Source organism: Grampus griseus (assembly GCF_964374135.1).
Source record: "Grampus griseus genome assembly, chromosome: 6".
Classification (NCBI taxonomy): Eukaryota; Metazoa; Chordata; class Mammalia; order Artiodactyla; family Delphinidae; genus Grampus; species Grampus griseus.
Window position 1 is genome coordinate 27,843,479 of NC_139000.1, and position 26,582 is coordinate 27,870,060.

General features: G+C 43.9%; 1 protein-coding gene across 4 annotated transcripts in view; it reads left to right on the plus strand.

Annotated features, from left to right (window-relative positions):
- ABCA1 (ATP binding cassette subfamily A member 1) overlaps positions 1-26,582 on the plus strand; it is a 137,022-nt gene that overhangs the window by 65,298 nt on the left and 45,142 nt on the right. For all 4 annotated transcript variants that reach the window (XM_082657620.1, XM_082657619.1, XM_082657622.1 and 1 more), the window contains exons 8-14: positions 11,614-11,706; positions 17,056-17,296; positions 19,045-19,184; positions 19,538-19,654; positions 23,308-23,505; positions 24,248-24,453; positions 25,049-25,225. In XM_082657620.1, coding sequence (XP_082513746.1) covers positions 11,614-11,706; positions 17,056-17,296; positions 19,045-19,184; positions 19,538-19,654; positions 23,308-23,505; positions 24,248-24,453; positions 25,049-25,225 — 1,172 coding nt within the window. The remainder of the gene's footprint in view (positions 1-11,613; positions 11,707-17,055; positions 17,297-19,044; positions 19,185-19,537; positions 19,655-23,307; positions 23,506-24,247; positions 24,454-25,048; positions 25,226-26,582) is intronic.

Sequence of the window (26,582 nt, forward strand, 5' to 3'; positions counted from 1 at the left end):
TGTAGATTATTTGTTTATGCCTTGGTTATACCTTGCATAAAATGAAGGTATGAATTTTGCATATCAAGGTGTTCACAGGGCTGTATTCCTTTTTGGAGGCTCTGAACATGAATCTGTTTCTGAACTCATTCGGATTGGTAGCTGATTTCAGTTCCTTGAAGTTGTAGGACTGAGGTCCCTGGTTTCTTCCTGGATGTCAGCTGGGGGCTGGTCTTTACTCATAGAGGCTGCCAGCATTCCTTCTCGTGCTTTTCACATGGTCCCTCCCCAGCCACAGTGGTTTGAGCCCCTCTCATGCTTTAAATCTGATTTTTCCTTCTGCTACATCTCTCTGCTTCCAGCCTGAAAGTTTTTTGCTTTTAAGGGCTCATGTGATTAGACTGAACCCATCCAGATAATCTAGGATAATCTCCCTATTTTAACATTCATTACTTTTTACATCTGTAAAGTACTTTTTACCAGGTGAAGTAACTGATTGACAGGTTCCAGAGATTAGGGTGTGGACTGCTTTGGGGAGGGCATTTGTTCTGCCATAACTGCCTTTGGATTGGAACATATATTGGAACAATATTTCATTCTGTCTTTGAAGTGTTTCTCCAGTGCCCTTGGCTTTTTTTTATTAGTCCCGTTTCAGCCCTGTGTACTTTTTTGCTCATATTCTGAGAGTGATTCTAAAGTACAGTAGACGCTACTCATTAAGGTTTGTAATGCACAAACCAAAGAGCAGTGGCTTTGGGAAGCAGAGCATCTCTGAACAAGGCGTGAGACATTCATCAACAGAACCAACGCATATTTACTGTCTGTCTACTTTGTACCAGGTACTGATCTAAGGCACTGAAGGTTCAGCCATGAACAACGCAGACAAGGTCCACGTGGAGCTTTCATTCCATTGGGCACTGAGAACCAGCTTTAAGGCTGAGACTGGAAACTTGAGGAATTCTTCCTAAGTTCTGGGTTCTGTAAAGTGAGGGCTGCCCTTCCAGCAGCTGCCTGACAACAGTCTTGTCTCATATGGGACACTGTGAGCCCTAGTGAAAGTCTGTGTGGTTAAGTAGGCTTGGGCTCTAGTCCTGTCTGTGATGTGAAGATGGTGTCTGGTTTTTTTTTTGTTAGTTTTGTTTTTTTGCGGTACGCGGGCCTCTCACCGTTGTGGCCTCTCCCGTTGTGGAGCACAGGCTCCGGAAGCACAGGCTCAGCGGCCATAGATCACGGGCCCAGCCGCTCCGCGGCGTGTGGGATCTTCCTGGACCGGGGCATAAACCCATGTCCCCTGCATCGGCAGGTGGACTCTCAACCACTGCGCCACCAGGGAAGCCCGGTGTCTGGTTTTTGAGGTGAGGAAAACGGTGTCTGATTCGAGTTAGCAAGGACAGGCATGCAGATTGACCTCCATCTTAGACACTGAACGACCATGTGGCTAAACTGCCTTGACTTATACTTTCATCCAAAAAGGAGAAGTTCTATCTCCATGGAACAAAGTGTTCTGTTCCTGTGTCTTCCGATGTGTGTAACACATTCTTGCAGAGGCGGAACTCAGTTCATAGGGCAAAGGAGTTAAGGTGAGTGGTGCTCTGAGGTGCCCAGAGGACTAGTGGGCTCACAGCTGGACTGCACAAGGATCGAAGGAGCAGGTGGAGGAGGAGTGAAGAGTTATCCTTGTCTTGAAGGGTCTTTAACTTGATGAGGTGAATATGAAACAGAGTATATCTGAATTTGAATGACCTTTGAAGCAGCACTCACACCAGTCCATCCCCCACCCTCCTAATGTGCTCTTCCCTTTGCTTTTCATTTTTCTTCCATATTTATTGGACACCTAGTTATTATGTGCCAGGAACTGTGCTGGACACTGAGTTGAAATAAAACACCAGCTCAGAAATTAAAGTCAAATTGACTTTGCTAGGTTATTGCATTTTTTATTTTAAGTTTCAGTCTATTACAACTTAGTTAAACTAAGTTTTTGGTGGGGCACATGCTGCAGCATATATAGAAATATAATGTGTATTATAGAATGTAGGAATATAATGTTGTACATGTGAAATTTATATAATGTTATAAACCATTGTTACCTCAATTTAAAAAAGAAAAAAATAAAATTCATGTGGAAGGAAAAACCTAGTGAGGATAGAAAGAATATAATGAAGTCATTTATTAGGTCCAGAAAAGATGGCACAGTGGACTTGATCATTCTCAGGCCAGTGCCCCAGACTGTCATGCTTTTAGGAAATGTTTCAATGTTGTGATTAACACATTTTGCAGAAATGGGTAGGAGCTTTTGAGTAATACTCATTTGTCTATTCTTCCATTAATGATAGTACAGTATCTAGCTGTGATCTAAAAATATTGAATAATACATGAATTCCTGTTAGCTTAACACAGAACATACAGTCTTCACCAAAGGTTTTATTTTCCCTCTTTTTCCCCATTTGCCTTCATACAAGAAAATCTTGCCCCCTGTGGTCAATGGGGACCTGTATGAATTCATAGCCAAGGGAATGTTTTTGGTTAAGAAAAATAGTAGGAGGAATTCCAAACTGTGAATGGCTTACCAGAGCTCTTTGGAAATACTATTGGCAAGTTTTGTCTGCCTTTGTCAAGTAAGTATGAGCCGGAGACCTCAGTTAACAGTAGGTACAGGCACATGGTTCTCAGACTTCATCGTGTGGCCTCATTTTAAGGCATATTGGCTGGGGTTAATTTTGTTCAAGGAAGTTAAACATCTTTCAGATCTGATAAGTACTCAAGCCAACTTATATTCTTACCCTTCCTTCATTCCTGCCAATCTCCTTTCCTCCTCCCTCTCTCTCTTATCTTTCATCGAATTAAAAAGAAAGTTATGAAATAGTTCAAATATATAAAAAGGTGCAGAAATAACATAAAGAACACTCATGTACCAACATCCATCATTTTATTATGCCTGCTTTAGATTCTTTTCAAGAAAGAAAACACTACAGATACAGTTTATGTCACCTGTGTATCCCCCTCTTTCCTCAAAGATAACCGTTATCCTGGAGTGGCATATTTTTATGCAACCATATATATATTTGCATTCTGTTAATAACAGTATAGGGTATTTGGTTTGCATGTGTTCATATTGTATAGGTGTGCATGTTGATTTGCAACTTGTCTTTTTCACTCAACGTTATGTTCTTGAGATTTATCAATGTTGATAAATGTGGCATCTGGTTCGTTTTAACTGCTGCATGGTATTCCATTTTTATTCTAAAAAAATTTTTTTAAATTTCTTCTTCCAGTCTTTGGCTTGTTTTTTCCCATTGCTGATGGTATCTTTTTGCACATAGTTTTTACTTTCAGAAGTTGAAGTCGTTAGTTCCCATTTTTGGTTTGGACTTCTGTATTTTAAGAAGGCCTTCCCTACCTTAGGTTCATAAGTACATTTTCTCCTCTATATCTTTTAAACTTTCATTTTTAGTTTTAGCTTTTCAATATACCAAGAATTTAATTTTGTATAGTGGTATGAGATGGAAAAATTACTGTCTTTTTTTTTTAACATCTTTATTGGAGTATAATTACTTTACAGTGTTGTTAGTTTCTGCTCTATAACAAAGTGAATCAGCTATATGTATATATATATATATCCCCATATCCCCTCCTTCTTGCACCTCCCTCCCCCACTTGCTATCCCAAGCTGATCTCCCTGTGCTATGTGGCTGCTTCCCACTAGCTATCTGTTTTACATTTGGTAGTATATATATGTCAGTGCTACTCTCTCACTTCATCCCAGCTTACCCTTCCCCCTCCCCCTGTCCTCAAGTCCATTCTCTATGTCTGCATCTTTATTCCTGTACTGCCCCTAGGTTCATCAGAACCATTTTTTTTTTCAGATTCCATATATATGTGTTAGCATATGGTATTTGTTTTTCTCTTTCTGACTTACTTCACTCTGTATGACAGACTCTAGGTCCATCCAACTCACTACAAATAACTCAATTTTGTTTCTTTTTATGGCTAATATTCCATTGTATACATGTGCCACATCTTCTTTATCCATTCATCTGTTGATGGACACTTAGGTTGCTTCCATTTCCTGGCTATTGTAAATAGTGCTACAGTGAACGTTGTGGTTCATGTTTCTTTTTGAATTATGGTTTTCTCAGGGTATATGCCCTGTAGTGGGATTGCTGGGTCATATGGTAGTTCTATTTTTAGTTTTTGAAGGAAACTGCATACTGTTCTCCATAGTGGCTGATCTGATCTTTATGATTTCTTTCCTTCTGCTAACTTTGGGGTTTTTTGTTCTTCTTTCTCTAATTGCTTTAGGTGTAAGGTTAGGTTGTTTATTTGAGATTTTTCTTGTTTCTTGAGGTAGGATTGTATTGCTATAAAATTCCCTCTTAGAACTGCTTTTGCTGCATCCCATAGGTTTTGGGTCGTCATGTTTTCATTGTCATTCATTTATAGGTATTTTTTGATTTCCTTTTGATTTCTTCAGTGATCTCTTGGTTATTTAGTAGCATATTGTTTAGCCTCCATGTGTTTGTGTTTTTTACAGTTTTTTTCCTGTAATTGATATCTAGTCTCATAGCGTTGTGGTCAGAAAAGATACTTGATACGATTTCAATTTTCTTAAATTTACCGAGGCTTGATTTGTAATCCAAGATACGATCTATCCTGGAGAATGTTCCATGTGCACTTGAGAAGAAAGTGTATTCTGTTGTTTTTGGATGGAATGTCCTAAAAATATCAGTTAAGTCTATCTGGTCTCATGTGTCATTTAAAGCTTGTGTTTCCTTATTTATTTTCATTTTGGGTGATCTGTCCATTGGTGAAAGTGGGGTGTTAAAGTCCCCTACTATGATTGTGTTAGTATTGATTTCCCCTTTTATGGCTGTTAGCATTTGCCTTATGTATTGAGGTGCTCCTATGTTGGGTGCATAAATGTTTACAATTGTTATATCTTCTTCTTGGATTGATCCCTTGATCATTATGTAGTGTCCTTCTTTGTCTCTTGTAATAGTCTTTGTTTTAAAATCTATTTTGTCTGATTTGAGAATTGCTACTGCAGCTTTCTTTTGATTTCCATTTGCATGGAATATCTTTTTCCATCCCCTCACTTTCAGTCTGTATGTGTCCCTAGGTCTGAAGTGGGTCTCTTGTAGACAGCATATATATGGCTCTTGTTTTTGTATCCATTCAGCCAGACTTTGTCTTTTGCTTGGAACATTTAATCCATTTACATTTAAGGTAGGTGATTATTGATATGTATGTTCCTATTACCGTTTTCTTAATTGTTTTGCATTTGTTTTTGTAGGTCTTTTCCTTCCCTTGTGTTTCCTGCCTAGAGAAGTTCCTTTAGCATTTGTTGTAAAGCTGGTTTGGTGGTGCTGAATTCTTAGCTTTTGCTTGTCTGTAAAGGTTTTTATTTCTCCATCAAATCTGAATGAGATCCTTGCTGGGTAGAGTAATCTTGGTTGTAGGTTTTCCCCTTTCATCACTTTAAATACGTCCTGCCACTCCCTTCTGGCTTGCAGAGTTTCTGCTGAAAGATTAGCTGTTAACCTTATGGGGATTCCCTTGTATGGTATTTGTTGCTTTTCCCTTGCTGCTTTTAATATTTTTTCTTTGTATTTAATTTTTGATAGTTTGACTAATATGTGTCTTGGCATGTTTCCTCTTGGATTTATCCTGTATGGGACTCTCTGTGCTTCCTGGGCTTGATTGACTGTTTCCTTTCCCATGTTAGGGAAGTTTTCAACTATCATCTCTTCAGATATTTTCTCAGACCCTTTTTTTTCTCTTCTTCTTCTGGGACCCCTATAATTCGAATGTTGATGCATATAATGTTGTCCCAGAGGTCTCTGAGACTGTCCTCAATTCCTTTCATTCTTTATTCTGCTGTGTGGCAGTTATTTCCACTATTTTATCTTGCAGGTCGTTTATCCATTCTTCTGTCTCAGTTATTCTACTATTGATTCCTTCTAGAGAATTTTTAAATTTCATTTATTGTGTTGTTTATCATTGTTTGTTTGCTCTTCAGTTCTTCTAGGTCCTTGTTAAACGTTTCTTGTATTTTCTTCATTCTATTTCCAAGATTTTGGATCATCTTTATTATCATTACTCTGAATTCTTTTTCAGGTAGACTGCCTATTTCCTCTTCATTTGTTTGGTCTGGTGGGTTTTTACCTTGCTCCTTCATCTGTTGTGTATTTCTCTGTCCTCTCATTTTGTTTAACTTACTGTGTTTGGGGTCTCTTTTTTGCAGGCTGCAGGTTCATAGTTCCTGTTATTTTTGGTGTCTGCCCCCAGTGGGTGAGGTTGGTTCAGTGGCTTGTGGAGGGGACTGGTGCCTGTGCTCTGGTGGGTGGTGCTGGATCTTGTCTTTCTGGTGAGCAGGGCCGCATTTGGTGGTGTGTTTTGGGGTGTCTGTGAATGTAGTATGACTTTAGGCAGCTTCTCTGCTAATGGGTGGAGTTGTGTTCCTGTCTTTCTAGTTGTTTGGCATGGGGCATCTAGCACTGGAGTTTGCTGGCCATTGGGTGGACTGGGTCTTAGTGTTAAGATGGAGATCTCTGGGAGAGCTCTCATCGATTGATATTATATGGAGCTGGGAGGTCTCTGTTCCAGTGTCCTGGACTCAGCCCTCCCACCTCGGAGGCTCAGGCCCGACACCCGGCTGGAGCACCAAGACCCTGCCAGCCACACGGCTAGGAAGAAAAGGAAGAAAAAAAAAAAAAAGAACAGCTAGAACCCAAGCCAAATGGTAAAAGTAAAACTAAACAGAGAAAATCACACAAAGAAACATACACACTCACAAAAAGAGAAAAAAGGCTAAAACAAAATAAAAAAATAATAAAAATAGAAAAAATAATAAAAAAGATAAAAAATTTTTTAAAGTAAAAAAAAAGAAAAAGGAAGAGAGCAATCAAACCAATAAACAAATCCACTAATGATAACAAGCACTAAAAAGTAAACTAAGATAAACATAAAACCAAAACCCAGTCAGCCAGAGAAAGCAAACCCCAAGTCTACAGTTGCTCCCAAACTCCACTGCCTATTTTGGGAGCATTCATTGTCTTTTCAGGTATTACAGAGATGCAGGGTTTATCAAGTTGATTGGGGGGATTTAATCCGCTGCTCCTGAGGCTGCACAGAGAAGTTTCCCTTTCTCTTTTTTGTTCGCGCAGCTCCTGGGGTTCAGCTTTGGTTTTGGCCCTGCCTTTGCGTATAGGCCACCCTCAGGCGTCTGTTCTCTGCCCAGACAGGAGGGGATTAAAGCAGCAGCTGATTAGGGGTCTCTTGCTCACTCAGGCCAGGGAAAGGGAGGGGTACGGTAGTCATAATTGGAATGGAGGGTGAACCTGTGGCAGCAGAGGCCGGCGTGATGTTGCAGAAGCCTGAGGCGCGCCATGTGTTCTCCCGGGGAATTTGCCCCTGGGTCACGGGACCCTGGCAGTGGTGTGCTGCACAGGCTCCTGGGGGGGTGTGGGTAGTGACCTGCGCTTGCACACAGGATTCTGAGTGGCAGTGGCGGCAGCGTTAGCGGTTCATGCCCATCTCTGGGGTCTGAGCTGATAGCCGTGGCTTGTGCCTGTCTCTGGAGCTCGCTTAGGTGGTGCCCTGCCTTCTGTGGGCACACGGAGCAGGAATCCCCTCTCCTCACACACCTGGAAACAATGCTGTGTTGCCTCTCCAGCAGATCCAGACTTTTCCCCAGACTCCCTCCTGGCTATCTGTGGCACACTAGCCCCCTTCAGGCTGTCTTCACATAGCCAACCTCAGTCCTCTCCCTGGGGTCTGACCTCCAAAGCCTGAGCCTCAGCTCCCAGCCCCTACCCGCCCCAGAGGGTGAGCAAACCAAAAAATTACTATCTTATATGAGTAACTACTTGTCTCAGCAGCACTGGTTGAATAGCCCATCCTTTTCCCATTAATTTGTAATATTAAATCTGATTTACATCAGTCTCCTCTCTGTATTTTATAGTGTCCAAGCACAAAAAAGTGAAATGAAGTCTTGAGCAAAATACCTGGATAATGTAAGATTTAAACTTGATGTTGAATTTGAATTGTGTGTGTTTTTAACCCTGTGATGTCAACCCACACCTATATGTGTAACTCCAATCAGCACTCCTTTGAAAATGGAAATTAGTTTGTACTGATTACAGGTTGCCAATACTTATGTTAATGAATTCTGAGCATTTAGTCTCAAACAATGATTAGTATAAAAAGGATCGAAAAAAATGGAATTGACTATTCTAGTTATGACTTCTGGATGGGTTTAGCCAGTGTTTTTCTTTTTGAGACCAAAACCTGAATCAGTCAATTAAACAAACAAACCAAAGTTCAGTCTATTGACAACAAGTTCGTATAGTAAGATACGGTATTGTGTGGAGTTTGAATATCTAAAGGTCTGAAATCCACAGTAAATGTAATGAGGTCTTTATGTTTATGTCCATGGTTAACTATGTTCATGGGTGAGACAGCCATTGCAGTAAGGCCTGCTGTGTGTGTGGAGTTTTGCTGAATTGTGTAGCTTCTAAAACAAGAAGAATAAGCTTGCTCCAAAGTTAAGACACTTAAATGGAAAAACCTGAAGGAAAAATCATTACCCAATGAAGATTTAAATTCATTCAGATGGGGAAGACATATTCTCAAAACAACATGAACTGCTCATTGATTTGTCTCCTTCAGGGGAATGCTTGCTAGTGGGGACAACCGGCCAGTGTTGGGTCTGGGGTTTAGAGAGCTAGCCTTTTGCACTTGGTGACTTGTGTAAACAATTGGTGTGACGTACCTGGCCGCAGATGCCTTTGGCACTATCTTGGATCCCACGCAAGGCCAGGTAAACTGATTGGCTTCTTGTCACTGCTTCACAATCTGAAGTAGACAGCATCGTGTGGACCAGATATAGAATGCACAAACAGCCACACTCGTGCAAAGAATACTGTGAAAAAGAGGTGTGAATATTGTCCAGGTGCTGTGCCTCAGTGGTTCTCAAACTTCAGCGTGCAAAAAATTTCCTGAGGATTTGTGGGTCTTACGTCTAGCTTTTCACTCAGGTCTCGGGGGCTGGGCATCGGCACGCCTGACAAGCACCTCAGGTGGTTCTGATGAGAGTTCCTAAAACCACACTGTGTTGGTGAAACCTGGTTATTCTCAATCCTCTGGCATGATTTAGGTTGTATTCAAGTGCAATTGGTTTTTAATTTACTATTTTCTTTTAATCAACTCATTTGTTTTGTTTAAAGAAAAGGAAACTGAATTACTCCTATAAAAGTAAAATCAGTATCACTTGCTGTACATAGAGGGTACACATGAATATACATTAAGATAAAGGTGTGTGTATGTGTATATATATACATAGTCATAGATAATGATTTTGCTTTAGGTTTTTCCATTTAAATGTCAAGTTTGGGGAAAGTTCTGTGTATATGGTATAAATATATACCAATATAAGTATATCTGTCATCCACTTAATATTATCTTTTGTTTCTCAGTTTGGCAAACACTAAGAAAAAGGGTTATAGGGAAGAGAGAAGCATTTGCCCCAGGCCGTCAGGAATTAAGGAATTAAGGATGAGGATGTCTTGGTTTTGTGCTGAGGACCATTTATAATTTTAGAAATAGCACACTGCAGTGTGGCTGGTATTCTTGCCTCGAGCTGACAACTCTAGCTGTCTGCCTCGTGGAGAAGGGCACCTCGACAAGAGGAAAAGTTCACCCAGAGACAGACAGAAGGGAGGGTGCACATCCCTTCAAGAACTGGAAAACCCTGTGTGCGGAGGACTAGCCCTTCTGTTTTGGTAGTAAACTTTGGAGGAAGGGAAGAGAAAGGCAAGGATGGAATTGTTTATAATTATAAGGACCTGCGGTGTGCCAGGCACTGTGCAGGGGCTTGCACATGGCCTCTGGTTTAATGTTTTGAAGGCGCTGTGACACATGCACATTATCGTTTATTCTGCTGTGGAGTTGAGGAAGTGGAGGCATGGGGAGTTGAAGCCACTTCCCCAGGGTTCTGTAGTCACTCCGGGTCACCCTAGAGTGATACGAATCTTATTTCAATGCAGACTTGAAAAAGAAATGCATTAACTACCACATTTTAAGTTTTAAATGTTTATATTAATGTAATTTAGCATTTTTTGTTTTGCTGTGCAATCCTGAACATGTATCCTCTTGTGAGCCTCATGGTAAGCACAGAAACAGTTTTTACCTCCTATGTCTTCCAATTATGACCTCTCGTTATGTAAAAGCTTTTCCTTATCAAGGTCTCTGTAAGTTCAACTTTTAGTGTGGTAGCCTTCAGGTGGTAATGTGAACCTGAAGAGAGAAAGAAAAAGCAAACAAAAAGCCCCCCACCTGTTTTCGCTCATAATTACTTCATGGAAGGAATGAACATTAACACAGCCTGCGAGTTGTGTCACAGATACCTACCTGAGTGTAGCATTTCAAGGAAAGCATGGGCCCATCAGAGGACTGGGAGTGTGGGAAGGCTGGTCTCTGGGGAGTGAGCCATTCTAGAAGAGCTCATGAATCAGGCTGGATGAAATCTTCCAGAGAACCTTTAGACAGATTTTATCAGAAATGTACATTTGGGATTATGCTAGGATATTATGATGAGATCATGATACTAACTTAACCTTCTGCATTTGGAGTTCTTTTTAAAGGGAAACATCCCAGGCTGCTCTTTCCCAGAGATAATGATGAGCTCCGTCTACTTTCAGCCATCTTCCATGCAGGCTGCCTTATGATTTCACAGCAATCTCTGATATATGACAAATATCAAAATGGTTCAGCCTTCTCTAGATTTCTGAGGGTCTGATATTGAATAAAATGATGCCCGTAGAAGCAACAAGGAAAGATGGGTTTTCCCCTGGAGATTTTTCCCCCCTATTTGACAAATAGGAGTGATGAAACTGACCCTGTGTCTTTTTTTCTTTGGAAGCCTGAAAACTCAGAAGCAGTTCTGGCCTCAGAGCCTGTGCGTCATTGCTCTATTTCTCCTCTAGCTTAGGCTTTCTTCCCTAACCTAGCTTTTCCTTGGGCCTCAATTATTTGCTTATATTTGCCATGCAGCTAGGTGGCATATTACAATTTGACTCAAACTAGACATAAAAACAAGTATTTTAAAATTATTTTAAATTAATTTTAATATATTAAAAATAAGTAAATTTCCAGTGTTAGAAACATTGCTGACTTGAGTGGAATGAAAGAGAATTCCTTCTTTCCATGCTTTTGGCAACTTTATACTGTCTTCGTTTTTTGTGAGCCATCACACACTTGTTTCTCAAGGCCATTTCCATGTTGTCTTTCTTGCAGAATCATAGACAGAGTTGGGAATTTATGGTCAACTTTGCCTTGGTCACACACGCACACACACACACACACACACACACACGAGATATTTTTATCTCTTGCATATCAACTAGTTTAAAATACCCTTTAAAAGCATCCATCAAAGAATCAGTAATTCTTATCTGAGATGAACAACCTGCAAACATACAGTTAGAATAATTTTAGTGTCTTATTTTGATTAGGAGTGGGTTTCTTGTGTTTTAAACTCAAGATTGTGAATAGTTTTAATTAACTTGTTTATTTTTAAATACAGATTTCAGGTTTACATTGAGTTTAGAAACAAAGGATTTTTTTTTCTCATTGCAGACAGAACTAAACTCCACGTCTCCCTTCCCCAGCAAGGAGCTGGCTGAAGCCACAAAAGCTTTGCTGGATAGTCTTGGGATTGTGGCTCAAGAGGTAAGTCATTTCTTTTTCAGCCCCAGAAGGCAGATCGTCCACTATCACTTCTTTCCACCCTGAGTTTGGCTCAGAGGGTCTTTTTGACTTGAATATCGTAGGAAATGTAAAATCAGCTTTATACCTGTGATCTTAAAATTACCTGATTTGATCTCCTTACTTTAGAGATGAAGAAACCAAGACTCATAGACGTCTCAAGGTTAATTAGCTAGGGGCTGAAGGCCTGATATCTAGCCTAGAACTTTCTCTCATAATTACTCTTGGCCCCTAGTTAATGACCCATTTGTAAAGAGGATGATTCCTCCTCATCTTCCGTGTACTGTCTTTGTCTTACCAGCAACTTCTCCGTATTTATTTATTTTTTTAAATAAATTTATGTATTTATTTGTGGCCGAGTTGGGTCTTCGTTGCTGTGTGCAGGCTTTCTCTAGTTGTGGCGAGCGGGGGCTACTCTCCATTGCAGCGCGTGGGCTTCTCATTGCAGTGGCTTCTCTTGTTGTGGAGCACAGGCTCCCCATTGCAGTGGCTTCTCTTGTTGCGGAGCACAGACTTGGCATGCGGGCCTCAGCAATTGTGGCTTGCGGGCTCTAGAGCGCAGGCTCAGTAGTTGTGGCTCACAGGCTCAGTTGCTCCGTGGCATGTGGGATCTTCCCGGACCAGGGCTCAAACCCGTGTCCTCCGCATTGGCAGGCGGACTCTCAACCACTGCGCCATCAGGGAAGCCCATCCTTATTTCTTTTTCAGTAGCAAAGCAAGACAGTCTTTTTACCAAAACATTTGTTTGCTGTCTGAAGGGAAGAACATGGTACCCCTAATTCAGATCTTTCCCTTGTCAATATCTGGGCCCTGAGTTCAACTATGGGAATGTAGTCTCCTGATAAAAGTTGAGCTTACCTTTCGGGTCCACATGTTTACAAGCGTATTAGAATAACCTTTGTCACAGGATCAGGGGGCCTAACTTACAAAAAGCAATTAGCCATTCCTCTGCCTCCCAGTCAGCATGTGCTCACCTTTCTGACACCCAGCCTTGTTTCACATTAGACTTGGAAAGGGGGAACCATTTGGAGCCAGGTGTGTAAAGAGCTAAGCTTGAGGGATGGTGGTCAGAAACCATGCAGGCCTTAATGTTTAAGACACTGGGTAGGAATAATTCATGGTGAAATTCTCTCAGACTTGGTCCAGTCTTATTATGAGTTGCTTCTCTAAGTCATTTTTTGGGGTTTGTATCATTTTTCTCAAATATCAAAGCTCACTTTATGTCTCCTAAGAATAAAGGCTTGCGTGGTCACTATGGGAAATGCAGAACGTTTGGAAAATAGAGAAAACACCGAGATTCAATGCTGTTGATTTATTAGTGTTTTGCTTTGGGGTCTGTTCTGTTTTTCAATTCTGCTCATGTGTGTCTGACTGGAGAGGCGTGGCTTTTGGGTCACTTTCAGGAGGAGAAGCCCTGTTCCAGGCTGCCATCTGGTCTTCCGGTTATGAACGCTGGTGACCGCTCTGTAGGTGGAGAAGCTGGGTCTCCCAGAGTTCTTCTAGGAGGCAGAATGAGAAACAGAACCTGCCCTGCAAGTCATTTCTCCTGGGCCCCGTTAGCTGACACTGATATGCCCCGTACTGCTCTGCAGGTCCCTGCCAGCCTTAGGGAAAGCAAAGCAGGGACTCTAACATGGGAGGCTGCCTCTAAGCTCGCAGTCTGGTTGCAGCTGTTTCCTCTTAAGTCACTGGCCTGCCTTTTGTCTGGGGTAAAATGAAAAATTGAAAGCATGTGATGCTCATGTGGTAGAACCTCTCCAACTGAACAATATACATTTTTCCTGGCAGCTGCTTCCTTGTGCCCTGCTTGTTCCCTGGTCCTGGACGGCAAGGGCCACCCGCTCCTCTCAATGGAACACTAAGTCAAGTCACTTTTGCCATGAGTGACTCGTTATCTAACTTGCCGTTTCCCTGGGACAAATGGGAGGAGATAAATAAATAAGTGCACTTGTTGATCTGCTCCATGTTTGGAAAGAAAGTTGGTTGTTTGACCAAAGCACAACCCTTAAGAGGAAACTAAGGGAGAAGGGAGCTAAGCTGCCCTGGTTCATGCAGTTTCACCCAATTTCCCTGTGTAATCCACATGACAGATGTGAGTGGGTCCTACTGTGCCCATTTTACAGGTGACACTGAGGCTCAGAAGAGCTAGACAACTTGCCCACAGTCACCTAGTAAGTTAATTGGCAAAACTGGGATTCGAACCCAGGACCATTGGCCTCGAAAGCCCATGTTCGTGCTACTTAAGCCCACTTTTTGTCTGAACCCTGATGGTAACTGGAATAAATAAAATAATAGATGAATAAATAGATAATAAATAAACAAATAAATATAATAAAAAGGAGACTCTTCAAAGAAAGAAAATATGGATTAACAGGGCCGGCAGTTGGCTGGGAATGGGGACTTCTGGAGCCAGATGAGTGAGAGCGGACATGAGCATCACATCTCAGTGACGGGAAGGTGAGCCTGGGGAGGCAGGGCAGGAAACAGTGTCTCCGTTATCTGCTCGGCACCCACCAGGTGCCTGCCACAGCCGGGTGCTGGGGACTCAGCAGCGAGTGCACTAACTTCCCTGTTCTCGTGGGACTGACATGCGGCGAGAGACAGGAATAAACAGGTCTGTATATCATGTGACAGCAGGGATGCCTGCCATGAAGAAAAATAAAGCCGGGTAAGAGGCTGGAGGGTGATGAGGTGGTGTCTTAAAGGGGGCTGATTGGTGAAGTCCTCTCTGGTCAGGTGACATCTGAGCCTGAAGGGAATGACACTAGGGCCTCCACTCCAAGCAGGAGGAACCATAAATCCAAAGACACTGATGTAAGGCATGATGAAGAGATGTATGTAAAGACCAGGGAGAAGCTGGGACGAAGTGAGAGAGTGGCATGGACATATATACACTACCAAACGTAAAATAGATAGCTAGTGGGAAGCAGCCGCATAGCACAGGGAGATCAGCTCGGTGATTTGTGACCACCTAGAGGGTTGGGGTAGGGAGGCGGGGAGGGAGATGCAAGAGGGAAGAGATATGGGGATATATGTCTATGTATAGCCGATTCACTTTGTTATACAGCAGAAACTAACACAACAATGTAAAGCAATTATACTCCAATAAAGATGTTAAAAAAATAAAATAAAGATCAGGGAGGAGCCCAGCCGTGGCCAGAGCAAAGAGAGCAAGTGAGAGGGGAGTCAGAGGTAAGGTCACAGCAGGAGGTGAGTGTGGTGCAGGGCTGCCAAGGCTGGGTTTACACTGAGTAAGATGGGAGGCCAGTGGAGGGTCTGGAGCAGGGGCGCCTGGTGTGATGGCGCCTCATCCTAGAGGATGAGGGTCGTTTATGGTTCGGCTGTTATGCTAGGAGACTGTGATGGGGGCGAGGGCAGGAGGAGGCCATCGCAGTGGATTGAGAAAGTGAGTCAGCGGTTCTTCACTCCACAGATGTCGATCAAACGCCACCTTCCGTGGGCTGGAGGATGAGCGGCCCCCTTCCCTGTGAGGGGGAGGGCTTCACGGAGGAGGTGTGGAGCAGGATTTGAGGTGCAGAAGAACGAGTAGGAGTTTGCCCCTGAGACAGGTTCCGGGAAGAGCCCAGAGCTTGGACTAACTCAGTCATTTATGGTGCTTCTGTCCAAAGATGTGCTGGCTTTAGGTGGGGAGCAATTTGTCCTTTTGATTGGGGGATGGTGGTGGTGAGAAAGAGAAGTGAGTGGCTTTTGCTGTCGTTTAAAAATCTCTAGGGGGCTTCCCTGGTGGCGTGGTGGTTGGGAGTCCGCCTGCTGATGCAGGGGACACGGGTTCGTGCCCCAGTCTGGGAAGATCCCACATGCCGCGGAGCGGTTGGGCCCGTGAGCCATGGCCGCTGAGCCTGCGTGTCCGGAGCCTGTACTCTGCAACGGGAGAGGCCACAGCAGTGAGAGGCCTGCGTACCGCAAAAAACAGAAAATACAAACAAACAAAAATCTCTAGGGCTGTTGCACCCACCAAGGAAAGGAGAGGTGGTCTGACTACTTCTCCCCTCCCCGTCTGTATACCTCATACAGGTGATGAGAAGATAAAGTCAGGAAAAGTGGGCCGCCTAACTGTGTTCTCCCGGCGTTAGATGCTCCCTCTGGAGGAAGGAATCTTTGTGACTTCTGACGGCCTCCGGGGCTCCTGGTTCCCCTTGCAGGCAGAAGGCAAATGTGGGCTCTGTGGCGCCCAGGACCTTGTCACTCACCAGAGCCAGCAGGCTCTGTGAGATGGAAAACTGGGCCCGGGGGCAAGTGCAGGGTTCCGCAGCCACTCCCCTCTGCTCACCACGCCTCAGGCCTCCAGGCGGTGAGGACAAGCAGTGACATGTCAAGGAATGTAGGGATTTTTTAATGATTTATTGTGAAATGTGTGGAAATACGAAGTGCTCTATAAATATTGAATTATAAGAGCCACTGGGCCAAGAAGTCCGCACAGTGCTGGAGTACGTTGGTGTGTGAGACAAAGAGCTGGTCACGTGTGAGTTCCAGACTCAGCCCCCCCACCCCCACCCCGCTGCCTGGGGCATCTGGGTCTTCCGGCAGGGACTGTTCTGTGTTGGGCCCTCTCTGGGACGTCAGATATCGTGTGATTTTCTCCTCGCCTCACTGTTTTAGCTTCATCATTTTGATGGGAAGTTGGGCCCTCAGAGAAGTGACGTTCTGAAAGCTGTGAGCTAATGAGAGACATAAGTGGGATTCAAACTCGGTCCCCCACCATGCGCTCTTTCCATTGCCCGACACTCAGCTGAGACGAGGATGGGGACTTCACACACAGCACCTCTTCTGCCCGGGGGCAGAGGGCCCCTCAGTTTCCACACTGAAGTTTGAGGTGTTTTAGAAATGAGGCAGTGACCGAGGGTGTGAGCGGTTCCTGACGTACGCCTATGAACACATAGTCATTCAAAGAAAGCATCCTCTTCTGTAAACTCAGTGATCATCCGAATGAGATAAAGCCCGTCACGGGGGCTCCCCTAACTGCTAAGTGGTGCTTCTCAGTCTCTAATGTGTCTAGGAGTCACCTGGGCACCACGTGAAAATGCAGATTTGAACTGTAGATAGATAGACCAGAATCTGCACCTCAAACGGCCTCTCCGATGACGCCGATCCCCTGGTGCCTGGACCACAGAGGAGTAGCAAGGCTCTGACAATCCCATCACAGAGCGATGCCCCTCTGAAAGGTGACATCAGACAAGATATGTTCTGGGCTGAGGCTTTGGCGAGGTCAAGACATTAACCTGTTCATTCCTATTCTGTGTCTTCAACCTGCCCCGCGCTTCCCTCTGCTTTTCCTCCTGATCTGTCCACCAGCTCTTCAGCATGAGGAGCTGGACTGACATGCGGCAGGAGGTGATGTTTCTGACCAACGTGAACAGCTCCAGCTCCCCCACCCAGATCTACCAGGCCGTGTCCCGCATCGTCTGCGGCCATCCCGAGGGTGGGGGCCTGAAGATAAAGTCCCTTAACTGGTATGAGGACAACAACTACAAAGCCCTCTTTGGAGGCAACGGCACTGAGGACGACGCTGGCACCTTCTATGACAATTCTACCAGTGAGTGTCCGTGCAGACCCAAGCCCCGGGCCCAGCCCACCTCGGTCCCAGGCTCAGCCCCGCGGCCCCTGTGGCACCTGCTTCCTCGTGCTTATCCTCACCCTACGTAGCAGTGGTGGGTGTTTGTTTACCTGTCTGTTTGCCCCCCAGACTGAGCTCCTAGAGGAGGGAATCTTAATCAGGGAACTGTCCCCACTTGTGTGAACGGGGCCTGGCACATCCCAGGCGTACAGTGTGTTTATCAAGTGAGTGGATGACTGAAAGCCAATCTCCTCAGTTTTCTGGGGGATGTCGGAGGGTGGTTCCCAAAGTGATCAAGTATCTTCTCCTTCTTCTCCCCCTCTCCCTTGCCCCTCCCCCTCCCCTCCCTCTCCTTGAGGTATGCTTTACAATAAAGACTTAACAACAACAACAGCAATAATAAAAGGTAACATTTAGGGAACATTTCCTATGTACTATGCATTTTATTTAACTTATCTCATTTAACCCTTACAATAACCCTGCGAGGAAGGTTTTATAACCCCACATTTTATAGGCTCAGAGAGGTTCAGCGACTTGGTCAAAGCCACACCATAGCTAATCGGCAAGAGCCAGGATTAAGCCAGATCTGCCTGGCTCCATGCTTTTTTTCGGTAAACCACGTGACCTCCAAAATACCTGTTCATGGTGGTGTGTGTGCCATCAGACCGGGACATGTGATCTGCTGTTTGTGGTTCTTAGCTGCAAGGTGGCATTGAAGAACCTTGTAACTCCACATCTGTTCCCCACACTTGGGCAATTTTGTGGGGATGTGTGTCCTGTGCCTGGTAGCAGCCAGGAGCCAGTGTTATAGTTTTAGACAGTGGCATCGTTTTCATTGAAAATATGATGCAAGTGAGCCTTTCTCCATTTCTAACTGCAGCTGTGCCTTTCAGACACTGAGTGAGGTGGCTTTTTGTGCGTTATTGTGACGCAAGAACCTTTTGTTCTTGTCTGGAGTGAAGCACTCCAGACATGGCAGGTTGCTTTGCGAGCCTGAGGGGAAGGGCACTGTAGGCGGTTTTCTGAAATGCCGTCCCCTCCGCTCCCTCACTTTGTAAGTCAACCCAAGGGAACCTTCATTTTCACAACAGATACAACTGTGAGAAAATTCTCTTGAAAACAAAAATTATCTTTGTAGCATGTAGAGGATACTTAGTATCTAAAAGAACCCAGAATGAAATTTTTTTAAAAATCAGGAATCCTTCTGGATAATCAAACCCTACTGTCTGTTATAAATTTGGACTTTTCAGTTTGGGATGTTTATTACATCCTATTAATTAAAGGGAAATTTAAAATTTCTGCTTGAAAACTAAAGTCTGAATTCAGCTCTTTGTTTCCAATAAAAACAGAGTGGTGAGGACTGGTGCAAGCTATTTAGAGTTATAAAGGATTGTGCATAATAAAAAACATTTTTCCATATTGTCTCAGTTGTGAGTTATCCATCATCAGTGTTACAATAAGCTCTGATTATTTATCAAGCATCGTTCTAGGGGCTGCACAGACAGCATCTCAGTTAATCCTCTCCGCATCTCTGCCAAGTAGATGTCATTAACTTTATTTTTACAGAGGAGCCAACTGAGGCTCAGACAAGTGATGTTGTTTCATAGCCATTAAGTGGCAGAGCTGAGATTTGAACCCATGACTGACCAGCTGGCTCCAAAGCTCTTGTTAGTTCCTGCAAGTACATGAGCATGCATACAAATATTTGCCTTTCATCCTCTTCATAGCTCCTTACTGCAATGATTTGATGAAGAATCTGGAGTCCAGTCCTCTTTCCCGCATCATATGGAAAGCTCTCAAGCCCCTGCTTGTTGGGAAGATCCTGTATACACCTGACACTCCAGTCACAAAGCAGGTTATGGCTGAGGTAAGCTGCCTGGGCCCAAGAGGCCCTCTACAGAATCCTCCTAGAATTATGGACAAAAATATAAAGGTGGCTTCGGATGGTGTGTGTTGAGTATACTCATGGCTCTTCTGGGATTTCCAGAGTGAGAACCTCCAGTTTGACTCAGGCCCAAGCTGACTGTTGAGGGCCAGCTCTCCAGCCTTGGGTATTTGAATCACTGCTGCAGGCAGACACTTCTTGGGAATGGGAAGGACTGGAAAAGGGCTTCTGTGATGGAACATCTTTTCAGGGAGCAGCTGAGTTCTCATGTCTCTGCCTCCCTCTCTCTCTCTTTTTTTTTTTTTTGCTTCCCCTGGCTCCCCGTTTGACTCCAGGTGAATAAGACCTTCCAGGAACTGGCTGTGTTTCATGATCTGGAAGGCATGTGGCAAGAGCTCAGCCCCAAGATCTGGACCTTCATGGAGAGCAGCCCAGAAATGGACCTTGTCCGGGTGAGTGTCCCTCTGATTACCGGGTACCTGATTGATGCTCCTTACTTTCCCAGAAGTGACTGAGATGAGGATTCTTTACATTGAACCAGTGCAGACGTACTGAGCGTCGCTCAAGCCACAGGCCCATCACTTGGCAGAGCTACAGGTGACGGTGCACAAGTCACACCATTTCATGCACATCAGCATCAATGCGTCTGATAGTCAAAATCAGATTTCCAAGAAACCTAGGGCTGGTATTTGGAGCAAGAGTTTGGTGATTACAGGACCTTGATTATTTTCATTTCTGGCTCTAGAGCCACAGCATCTTACTTAGCCCTACTATGTCCTAGTGGGTCTTGGACAGAGGTGTGTGTGAGCAAAGGTCTGGTCTGACCTGAGATACTCATTCCCCGAGGCACCGTGTGAGTGTAGAGCTGCTGTTACTGCATGGAGGGGAATTGCACTTAGTGCTTCAGAACCACTTGAAAAGGGATAAATGCTCTAGAGACAATTGGATTCAAAAGCGGAGGAGTCTGAGCATGGAATGTCTCCTTTGCTTGAGCCTGAGTGCCATTTAATCGCATCATCCTGCCATGGGCTGAGTCAGAGAATCATTAGACTATTTCCTCTCTCCATGGTGAGAAAGGCCTCTTCCTTTTTTCCTGCTGCTATTAAGAAGCACGAATGGATTTTGCCAGGTTTCTTTTCTTGACACCTCATTGATCGGAGGGGCAGCTGGGTGTTAGAGGAGGTATCTACCGTGAGAGGTGCTCTCCCAGGCTGAGGACTGTCCCTTGATGTCCCTGGGGGGGATGATATGCAGGTGGTCTTCCAATGAGGGGAAAGCTGGAGTCATCTTTATTGCACTAGTCTTGCAATTTAATTCTTAAATTGGGAGCCTTTAAAAACCAAGGGACTTCAGTCAGAAAAACATGAACAATAATTTGTATGGATTGACTGAATACTTCTGACTAATAATGACAACAACAACTTATGCCCTTCAAGGATGGATCTCTGTTGGACTCCAGTCTCTCCTCCAAAAGGGATTCAAGTGGTCCAGCCACAGACAGTGCCATAGACTTAGGTGTGGTCTCAGGTGTCTTCTTCCTGGTCCTCTCCTTAGAATGTACATTTCTACTTGTTGGACTTCTCTCCTTCTGCATCTCAGAGGATGGTGAGGGTCCCTGTTGAAGGAACTCCATGAGTTTTAGTCTGTAGGCAGAACGATGCTTCCCCTTCTCTTAAATAGACGGTTTGGCTTGGGTGCTCCAGCAGCTCACAGGCTCTCAGTTCTTCTGGGACAAGGCGCTTGCCAACATGGCCATGGCATTCATTAGCACTCCTGCTGGAGAACACAGAATGTGTGATAGGAAATGGAGGAGCTGTGGCTGGGGAGAAAAGCATGGCATGTGGTTTGGAGAGCCTTGGGCGTCAAGCCGAGGACCTTTACTTTAAGCTCTGGAGCACCATGAAAGGGTGCTAGGCAAGGGGAGCTATTACTCTGGTTTGACAGGTGGATTGAAGAGGGGAAAGGTGGAAGGCAGAGTCCAGGGCGGAGGCTATCCAAGTAGGTGGCCAAGGCATTGGCTGGAGGCAAAGCCTGGTGACTGCTTGATTGTGGAGGGGTGAAAGAGAGGGCAGCTTCAGGATGATTCTTGATTTCTAGCTGGTGGATGGTGGGGATGTCCAACAGGCCGGTGGGTATTGGGGCCTGGAGTGTAGGGGGCTGAGACACCAAATGCGGACTCATCAGCCTGCGGGCGGAGGTCGAAGGAACCTCCTCCAGCTGCCTTCTCTTCTCTACTGCTCACTCCACAAGCTTGGGCCACTCAGTCCTCTGTACCCCCTGCAGCCTTGCGTCTGGTACACAAGGCAATGCTTGAGACTTCTGCGTCTGTTGGGGTAGCTCTTTCTTTTTTTTTTTTTTTAGCTTTATTGAGGTGTAATTGACAAATTAAAAGTGTATGTATTTAAGGTGTACAACTTGGTGTTTTGATATACGTATGCGTTGTGAAATGATCTCCACAATGGAGCTAAGTAACATGTCCCTCACTTCACATAGTTACCTCTCAGCAAGTGTCAAGTATACAGGACAGTATCATTAACTATAGTTACCACACTGTACATTAGGGCCTCAGAACTCTTTGTACTGCAAAACTGAAACTTCATACCCTTTGACCTTCCTGTTTCCCCCAGCCCACGACAGCTACCGTTCTACTCTGTGGTAGCTCTTATCTTCTGCTGTCTCTGGCTCTGTCTACACCCGTTGCGTCGCCCCACATATCTGGAGACGCTTCTCCGTTGAGTCATGTAACCCACTGATACTAAACTGTTCTCCTTTCTGAGCTGCTGTTTGTCTCCTTCATCTCAAGCCTCTGCTTTCTCCCTGGCCACTGCTCCTGAGGGGGATCTTTGATCTCCTGGCCCCTCTCGTGGTCTAGAACGGCCACGTGATCAGTGATCTCACTGGGCATGTCTCTCCAGCCTTGCTGCCCTCCTTGGCCATATTGCTGAGAAGCCACACTGGCCAGGGAGGGCCTCACCCCAAATGCCACGTGTCTTCACTCAGGTCTTATTTGCTCAGTTCAAGTCCCAAACAAGTCATTTCAAAATCACTAACCCATACACCTGTGAACCTTTGTGAGGTACAATTTTGTACCTATTTTGTTAACAAAAACACATATCTTAACTGATGACAGTATAAATTGTTATTCCCTATAGGAAAACAATTTGGAATGAAAATTGTAAGAGCCATAAAAAATGTGCTATCCTGTGTATCTGCATTTTCACACACCCTCAGGGATGTATCCCATACAGAAATAATTTTAAAGAAAAAAGTCACCATATGAGAGAGAATGTTATTGCTATAATAATTGTTATTGTGAGAAATTAGACTAAATGCTGCGGTATGGGAATAGTTAATGAAATTATAGTTTATGTACTCTATAAAAACTATTATGCTCCCTTTGTAATAAAGAATATGAAGCCACACGGGGAAAAAACTTATATGTTAGTAGAAATAAGACTGATTTAAAAAATAGCAGAGTTTGGCCCCTTAGGGATTCCATTTCAGTAGAGCCAGAGCTTCATGTATGTTCTCAAAGGTGTGAAAGGAGTTGCAGCTGATTCTCCTTTCCATGAGCTGAGGTGGAAACAGACCCATTTTTCTGGCAGCACATCTGTGCAGGCCTCTGCCCTGATCCTCTGCACCTGCTGGTTGAGCACCAGATTGGTTTTCCTTCTCTTCCATGTTGACCCACGTGGAGAGCCAGCCAGCTAGGGAATAAGAAATGGAAGACAGGCCTCCTTTGCATCGTGACCCATGCATCCCGCAACTGGAAAAGATCATATTGGTTTAACAGCAGAATTCCTTTCCCAAACTAAACAGCAGAAGTAGGTGTGGCTTAATTCAATCTAGAGATTAGGGTCTTTATGAGGAATCATCAGCCTGGGTCTCAAAAGAGGAAGAAGATATAATGTAGTGGGAAGGTGCAGTAGAATCCGAGAGCCCAGTATTCTCACCTGTAAAATGGAAACATTGGGTTACCTATCTCACAGTTTTCTATGAAGATTTTAAAGAAAGACAATGTATGTGAAAGGGTTTTGTAAACCATATAGTGCTCATCAAGACTTAGTTGGTGTTTACTACTTGTACTTTGTCATGGGAATGGCAGACACTTTTGGACAGCAGAGGCAATGACCACTTTTGGGAACAGCGATTGGAAGGCTTAGATTGGACAGCCAAAGATATCGTGGCATTTCTGGCCAAGCACCCAGAGGAAGTGCAGTCCACTAATGGCTCTGTGTACACCTGGAGAGAAGCCTTCAATGAGACCAACCAGGCAATCCAGACCATCTCTCGCTTCATGGAGGTGAGGATCTATTCTGCGGACCACTTAGAAAAGGCTTTGGCTTCTTTCTCTGAGATGGTGCAATAAGGTTTGGATTGGAGTAAAGTTTAGAAATAATGTGTCATCTTATTTACAGTAGTATCCCTCCACCTAACACAGGGTGTAATGTACAAAAAGGTACTCAATGAATGTTAGTTAAATGACTGAATGAGTAAATCAACAGACCTAACTTCTAGCTTTATTCTATCTGACTCAAGAATGTCTCTATCCATCGTTTTCTAGGTTTTCCTGTGTTTTGATATCCCAATACCTAATGGCAACGAAGCATTCCCTTAAAAAAGCATTACTTATGAAACTTATCTAAAATCTAATAGGACTGATTACACTTTAAAAATTGAGTCCTAAATATGATGTGACTTAATAGGGAGAAATGAAAGGTTTTTTTGTTCTGTTTGGTTAGTTGTTATGACTCAAAATTAACTAAGAAAACAGAAGCGAAAATGAGGTTTAAACCTCTTTCCCTCCACAAAAATCAGTATAGGTAACTTACCTCTAAATACTTCCAACATTTCCCTTAAATTGCAGTTAAAAACCAGAACAACCCATTTTCAATTGAATATTGGAGAATGACTTGAGAGAGGAGTAGAGAGGGAGGATAAAAAAAGTCATGCACTTAGCGCTTCTCTCTTAACATGGATTCTGCCTTGGCCACTGCTTGTTTTCCTGGCCATCGGCATTCTCATGTCGGCTGTTCTTCCTTCAGTGTGTGAACCTGAACAAGCTGGAACCAGTGGCAACAGAGGTTCTGCTCATCAACAAGTCCATGGAGCTACTGGATGAGCGGAAGTTCTGGGCTGGGATCGTGTTCACTGGAATTGCTCCTGGCAGTGTTGAGCTGCCCCATCACGTCAAGTACAAGATCCGGATGGATATTGACAATGTGGAGAGGACGAATAAGATCAAGGATGGGTAAGTTGAATCCCCCCATCGTACCAGCCAGTCTTGGGAAAGTCAAGAGCAGCTAATGTGAGTGGAGGTACTTTATTTTAAGTAATAATTTGGTAAAAATTTCCAACAAAGTATAACTCAAATTGGTGGCATGATTTTGGTGTAACTGGCTCATTCATTGTGGAGACAACTATTTCAAAGGTCTTAAAGTATCATTATCTTTTGGTTCAGCATTTCCATTCAAGGGAATTAGTCCTGAGGAATTAAATCAACAGGAAAAAAAGACATTAGATTCTCTGTGCTAGCACTATCCCTTTCTATAAAAGGGAGCAAATAAGCAAGATAAAAGGGAATGGTTAAGTAAATTTTGGCCCGTGTACTTGTTGCAATGTTAGGGAACTAATGGACGGGGGGGGGGGGGGAACCCAAACCAACAAGTGGTTTGCTCATTCTGATTATATTTATTTAAAAACATGTGTACGTGTCAGCTGAGACCAGAAAGTAAGATACAGAAATAAGAAAAGTGGCTCTGTAATGGTGGTAGGATTGTGGGTGACTGAATTTTTTTTATTGTATGGTTCTAAGGAATGTTTGATCGCCTGTGGTTTGATTTAAGGTACTGGGACCCCGGTCCTCGGGCTGACCCCTTTGAGGATATGCGGTACGTCTGGGGGGGCTTCGCGTACTTGCAGGATGTGGTGGAGCAGGCAATCATCCGGGTGCTGACGGGCACAGAGAAGAAAACTGGCATCTACATGCAGCAGATGCCTTACCCCTGTTACGTTGATGACATGTAAGTTACCAGAGAGCCACCACCTTTGCTTAACTGGTTAACACTGTCCCCAGGTGGTGTGTACACACACAGGCACACACACACACGTCAAGGGAGGAAACAGAATGATTATATTTATTTTATGTGTGTATTGACACGGGTCAAAAAATTGGTTAAAGCAAGATTGCAGCTACTGCAAAAAAAAAAAAAATTGTTTTTGGAATTCTGTGGGAATTTCAGGAAATAAGATGCCAGATGTAGGTAGCTGACAGTTTGAGCCACGTCACCAGTAATCTCACTCCTTTCTAGTCCATGGTTACCAGAACTTTTATTTTTTTATACTCTATCCTTTCAGTCAAAATCAGCCCAATCTGCAAGTTTAAGATGTGTCATGACGAGCACATGCCAAACACATCCACACATCCTCACGTCCCCCAAACACAGAGGCACAGCGTTCTAGACCTATAAAAGCAGACTTTGTGTCAGTTTTTCTTCTTCCTCTCTATAAGTGGTAAACCACATTTTCAAACAATGCAAATAAAACCGAACAAGGCCTTTTTATCTTAGACATTTTAGATAATCTTTTAGTGCTTAGTCACTGTGCTGCCAGGTTCTCACTGTGCGGACTGTGCCTTTGGAGCCAGTGATTTCTTGTGAGAGAGAGAGAATAGGCAGAGGTGTAGTTATTGCAAGCATCTGAAATATGTCATGTCTCTTCTGAATTCTGGAAACTCTCTTATTCTCTGTTGTGTAAGGGAGAGTGTGTGTGTAGAGATCAGGGTGCAGAAGGAGCAGGGTTCCTCTCCTTGTATTTCTCCCTGCTTTGCATTGAACAGCCCATTTCCTTGCAGGGCTCACTCTAGCTTTTCTAGGTCACCTGGATTTATCTTGTTTTTCACCTTCAGAAAGATTAGCCAGTATTTTCCAAAGGAAGACTTTTCCAAAGACCCCCTAAGCCAAGATTTACTCTAGAAAGGATGTATTAAGATGGGAACACGATGAGAGGTCAGAGGCATCCAGAGCCTTTGCCTGTTGTCACGTAGCCAGTAAGTGCGTAAGTGGTAAAGCTGGGACTTGAACCTTGAGTTTCAGAGTCCAGATTCTGTGCTCCTTTTACTTCACTGCGTCTCCTGTTCTACTTTGGAAATCTGAAGTGTCACTGACAAGAGCCGCCTGAAGTGTATTTCTGCACCACCTGTCGTTAACAGCTACGCAAGGCAAGCTGAGAGTGAGATGACCTTGAAGGTGCTGAACTTTCATGACAGAATGAGTCGGTGTTTTGGTTTTGTTGGTTTTGGTTCAGTACTTTAAAATCACCCCCATTTAGCTTAATGACATCTGAGAGCTATCTGGTTACTAAAGCAAAAGCCCTCAAAGA